Source organism: Balaenoptera musculus, chromosome 2, assembly GCF_009873245.2.
Source record: "Balaenoptera musculus isolate JJ_BM4_2016_0621 chromosome 2, mBalMus1.pri.v3, whole genome shotgun sequence".
Lineage (NCBI taxonomy): Eukaryota > Metazoa > Chordata > Mammalia > Artiodactyla > Balaenopteridae > Balaenoptera > Balaenoptera musculus.
Genome location: NC_045786.1, coordinates 140,020,801 through 140,026,836, shown reverse-complemented (window position 1 = coordinate 140,026,836; position 6,036 = coordinate 140,020,801). Strand labels below are relative to the sequence as shown.

The following is a 6,036-nucleotide window of genomic DNA, read 5'->3' as shown; positions in this document are numbered from 1 at the left end:
AAATCATTTCCTGGATAAAACAACAGGTCTCAACTCACAAAAAGTGACAATAGCCACAAGAAGAAAGAACAAGCCTGAAATTGTTAGCTTGGAAGTGGAGGGGATAGTTCCTCTGGCAGTGAGGAGTATGATTATTTGATTCAATTAAATCAAATAAACAATGTCCAAAATAATAAAATAAAATTTCCCTAAGATTGTTCTGAGCAACTCTGTAATGTGCACCAACTAAACTCAGTTTTCAGTGTTAAAATGGACCAATGACTCTCTGAGCTAAGCCACTCAATCTGAAACAGAAAAAAAAATAAAAAAAGTAAAGCAGAAGAACTATAAAACTCTTCTTTTTATCAACATTTTCCACTATAAAGCTGGCCGCATCATCATCTAATGATATAAAATTCTAGAAACTTTACAAAATTCCTGTTTTTAAAATTTATTTTTTGTTATCAAAGAGAATGTCCGGAAACATTGAGTACTAAAGAAGCTGTTCATGGTATTGTTTTACAAAAGTTCCTAATGGAGTATGAATATTTTATTTTCTGTTGTATCCTTCACTTATTAATGATGAGGTGGATGAACTGGTACAATTACTCAAAAAAAAATTCCAGACAAAAACATCCATTCTCATTCTGAATCTGTTGATTGGAGTGAATTCAGTGGTTACAATACCACCACTGGCTAAGAATCAAGCTCCCCACAGGAGGGAGCTACTTGAGTCATCTCATTAGGTCACATAGGTCTCTCAGATATAGGCACCATGTTTGAAGTCTCACACAAAATGTCTGTGTCACATAAATTACACAATGTGGCAGTGTTTGTTTCATGGGGACATAATCTTGAAAGAACGGGTAAAGTAGAAAACAACCTGTTTGTATGTTATACGTGAGTACATTATCGGACTGTGCATGGTTTTGAGGGCACGGTAGCCCTTGTTAAAGAGGAATTCCACCAATGAAGCATCTGTCAGATCCCAGCTGCTCCTGGCGACGAGGGTGTTGACTCATTTAACCATGAGTTGTTAGGTTGGGGCCTTCTTCATCTACTGTTTGGCTCAAACGGTTTGAACTGAGTTTGGTTGTCTTTCTCGTCCATCTAAGCTTTATTTCTCAGCCTCAGGATATGTGGGGTACTTGACTGTTTCTATCTTCTCTCGAACTTTGTAGGAGGGATATAGGCCCGTCCTTCCCAGTTTTCTGTTGACACCTTTAGAATAGCCATCCCAATGATTTCCAGCCACACCAATGATATCTCCAGGTTCCATGGGGATTTCATCTGCAGTTCGAGGTTGGTGAGGATAAATGGCAATCTGGTTGTGGGCATTTTGGCCTCCAAAATAGTAGATGTCATCCAAAGAATGGAAGTTTGCAGAGGCATCGGGATGCAGTGTTTGCATGATTTCATAAGCAACTCGACAGACCTTGGGAAAGTATGAAAAAAAATTGGTTAGCATGTGTAAGGTCTCCTTCATAGCAATCCGAAAGCTCTTGGCCAAAGAGACCAGGACTAGACTAGGACCAGGACTGAGAGAACGAGAAGCAGTGGATTCTAGTCACAGGTTTTCAGTCCATTTGCTCTCAGATGATGGTACAAGTCATTCTTCATTTCTGTGCTTGTATCATTTTTTTTTAACATAAAAGATAATTACAATTAAGAGCTCTCAGAGAAAAAAGTATGTGTATATATAGTGCAAAGTATTTTATGAATATGAATTTTAATAATATAAAATTTTAATTTTAATAAAAATTTATTAAGAGCCACAGAGTGTTCCATGTTGGGCACTAGTGGTACAATAATGAGTAAGACACAGTCTATGCCCTTGGTGAATTCAAGGTTCAGGATTAGAATCAGGATTATAAACACTTTACACAAATGCTGCTGCTCCCTTTCCTTCATTCAGTGTTAATAAATCACATACTCTTTTCTGCTAATTTGGACTTGGTCTCAGAACTCTTCTCAACCGAAATTCATGTAATTACTGACAATCAACTATTGCCAAATGAGCTAAAATATATCTGCCACTTCTGTTCTAAAGTGTGATGTGTGTGATGTGTAGACAGTAGCATCTAGACTGAAATAAGATGAACTAGCCTTTGGGGACGAGGCATCTACCTGATGCACTTAAGGCTACTTAAAAGATTCCTCTGTCCAAAAAATACCTACCATTCCCACTGGATGGCAGCTGGAATTCCACAATCTGAGCTTCATTCCTTGAGCTTCATACTTGGTGATAGTTAAACTATAACTATCTTAATGGAGGTATAACATTTTAAGCAATTAACAAATATATTCATTATAGAGTAAATGGGTTTCAGAAACTTTTCTAAGAATAGGTGAAGACCAAAGAGAGAATATTATCATTTTGCTTAGAAAATTCTTCCATTATACACTGTGAACACAGGACTCAACTCAGGTCAAATTTTCCTACATCTCCAGTGGTAGTTACCTCCGTTAATGAAGTTTTATTGTCCCTACACCAATACTTTTGCACATATTTAAAATGATACTAATAGTAATTGTTAATCTGCTCAGTGGAGCAATTTAGGATCACCCAGCAGTTCTTTAAAATTTTGGCATTCATGATATCAAAAACTGAATTCTTAAATGTTATGAGCAAATGGAATCTGATTAGGTTAATCATCAACTTAACTCCTTAAAAAGTCTGAATTTTAGGAACCCGAGGGGCGGTTTTCACATGCTATATGTAATTTGTAAATGAAACTAAGTTTAGATAGTATTTTTAATTTTGCAGATAGGGACTAAAATACAAGGAGATCTGCCCAAATTCTAGTGCTAGAATTTCAACTAGACATGGAACCAAGAAAAATAACTTTTCTTTCAAATTTGCTACTTCATCAACAAACTAATTTTATATTGGTACGATTGAGATCACTGGTAGAATACTGAAACTATAACAAAATGAGGCTAAAAAAGATTTGGAACTTGAACTTCAAATTCAGCCAAAGGCCCACACAGCACAAGCAAAATCAAGTTAAACCTTTGGAAAGAAACTAAATAATTAAAACAAAGCAGCTCCAATAATAGCAAAGTACCATAACAATGATAGAGGCTAATATTTACTGAGTTTTTTCTGTCAGATGTTGTTTCTAGGTCTAATTTAATTGTCAGTAGCCCCATAAAATTTTATCATGCTCGTTTTATGGATGTCAAAGGTCAGTTAAGGAATATGCTCAAGGTTACACTACTATTAAGTGGCATATTCAGGTTTTGAACCCAGGCAGTCTGTGTATGCTTGTTAACTGCTAAGCATATTTTTTCTTGCAGATCCTATCCTCCATGTTCACATTTTAATAGCGGAAAGATATAACTTAAGGCCAAGTCTGGCCTTGGGAAAACCTGAGAGTCTTATATTCAGGGCCCCCCCACCCACTTTTCAATTATCCCTAGCCAGGGATGCAAGACCTTGTACTGTCTTTCGGATGACCACAATGCCCACCGTGGCAATGAACCCTAATGTGTTTCCTCCTTTCATTAATAAACTTCTCCCTCTCATAAAAACAACACTGCCCTCAGTCCCACACCCTTAGGGACGTGCTTTCTTTTGGGGTAATCCTAATAATCAGTTTATGTTTTGGTATCAAAGTTGTTGATGTATTAGGCCACTGGATAACACATGTCCTTTCTTAAGCCAAAGAAATTACAAATGGTAGAACTTTCAGACACAGAGTGGACCAATATAAGACCCTTTCTCCTTCTCATAATAATGGCAATAATGAGAGCAGCTGAGCTTACTGAGCACTGTTCTAATAGCTGCGCTTGCACACATGCTTCCTCTCAACTCATTTAACTCTCACAACAACCCTATGAGTTGGTTACTGTTATTATTTATATTTTACAGCTGAAGAAACTATGCCAAAGAAAGATTAATTTCCAAAAAATAAAAAATGAATAAAGGAGCTAGTAAATGACAGAAATGTAATTAGAACTCTCTGTCTCTACACCATACACTGAACTGCCTTAGGTTGTAAGGATAAGTACCTAGAACAGTGCCTGCCACAGAGCAGCCGCTCAGTAAGTACCTTCTGCATGAATACTGCTCCATGCATAATACCAGTCCAGCAGTGGAGATGCAAGTCCACTGGTGATATTTAATCCTTAAGATCCATATATAACATTCTGAGTAATTAAAAATTTTTCTCTATATTAACCATGGGGCAATTTACTGCAAAGGGCTAGAAAGATTACTATAGTGTCAACGTTTGCATTTAATCACCCTAGGCTTCCTCTCTGGGCTTAACAAATCCAAATCACGTGACAGGTAAATGAGGTCTTTCAGTTGATGTCAATACTCAGGTTTGATACCTGACAGGTAGCATGATTGAGAGGGGTAGTCTATGGTTTGCAAAGCAGTGCCTGGCCACACATATGTTTTATTTCATTTGCTGTTGATGTGGCACTATATCATTTTTGGAACACTACTAAGCACACGGTAATGAGTAAGAGCAAAAATCCTGCCAAAGGATAAAACATAGATATGACTGTATTTAAAAAAAAAAAAAAATTGAAAAGCGGAGGAAGGTCCATTAGTTTGAATTTTATCCCTGAGTAACAACCAGCTGAGCTTTGCATGAGCCTCCAAGGCTTTCTCAGAGCAGATGGGATCTTGGTTTTTTTGTCAAAATTGACAGGGCCAGAAGGATCTCCTAGTGTGAGAAGTTGGAAGTGGGCTCTTGTCTCACTGCGTGAGGCTGGGATATCTGTGCACTTTTACTGTAAACTGCTTTGTTTTGCTATTCAATGAGAGAACAGTATCCACTGTTGTTTCATGAACCATACCTCAGTGGAAATTCCTATCGAGAGTCATCTGTCTAGAATAAGATGAATGTAGTATCTGGTTTCTCCCTCTGGGCTTTCCAAAATCTGATTCAAAACGTGATGAGGCCAGTTGTGTTGTGTGTGGATTTGGAATGAAACAACAGAGAATGCCAGGAGAATGTCATATTAAGTGCCACAAGGGGAAGTGTCTCAGGGGGAAAAAAAAGAAATTTTGTCCTATGGTGATTTTAATGATTGAGAAACTACTGAACAATGTTGACTGTTCCTTAAAAAATGTTGATTACCCATAGTCTTTAAAGTGGACATCTACAAACCATTTTTGTAAATCAGATTCCAGAGTTATAAAACCTGATTCTAAAACTTGATAAACAATATTTTAAAAAAGAAAACCTTTCTGATATTTTGCCCATCTACAACTGAGTGAGCTGTCAACTGCTGGAATTGGAACTCCAATTCCTTTGTTTCAGATTTTAGATGGTTTCATTAAATATGAAAGTAACATAAATGACATAGTAGATGCTTAGGGCATAGGCAGCTTCCAGTAACACAGAACAAGATTAGAGTATTTGGTAGAATAGTTTGGAATGCGATGCACAGCATAGCTTTCAAAACTTACTTGATGCTGTTGAAAAGTGTTAATATTGCCTCTAATTTTCAGACTAAATCCTGAAGATTGTTTTCTTCAATTTATGAGGCTTTTAGGACAAACTAGGCTATGAGAAACAGCTCTGATGAAGGAATTCAGAAAACTGAGTGCAACAATAGTAACAAAATTAGAGAGTAGAGTCATATTCTTGGCTTTTAAAAACTTTTCACTTAAGGAGAGAGAATTCCCAGACCTCACTTGTGGATATAAAACCAAGAATGATTAGAAGCCCTAAGACTGAGAAGAATGGGTCCAAAACCTTATAAAGAATCCTGATTAAGATGTCATGACATTTGTGCCTACAGTTTCTCAAACATCAATCAGGCCTTGCAATTTCCTTCTAACAATACATTTCATTCTTCCAGTATTGTCTACAATAGCACATGGTCAACAGATAAACTCTTTCTCACTATTGTCATATAGCATAAAAGTCCTCAAAGGGTAGTATACAGGAGACAGAAAGTTTACATGACTGAAACTTCAGGATTGTCAAAACATTATGAAGAAGATACTAAACTTTTATCCCTTCTAACCATCTCTTGAAATGAGATTATCATCAAGCAAAGTTTGAAAGTTGGTTGTCCATGTTTTATTCTGGG

At 36.8% G+C, this 6,036-nt stretch overlaps 1 protein-coding gene across 5 annotated transcripts in view; it reads right to left on the bottom strand.

Moving 5' to 3' along the window:
* Positions 1-420: 420 nt before the first annotated feature.
* Positions 421-6,036, bottom strand: part of FUT8 (fucosyltransferase 8) — a 316,618-nt gene continuing 311,002 nt past the window's right edge. For all 5 annotated transcript variants that reach the window (XM_036844116.1, XM_036844119.1, XM_036844115.1 and 2 more), the window contains one exon: positions 421-1,414. In XM_036844116.1, coding sequence (XP_036700011.1) covers positions 1,097-1,414 — 318 coding nt within the window. In that variant the 3' untranslated portion in view covers positions 421-1,096. The remainder of the gene's footprint in view (positions 1,415-6,036) is intronic.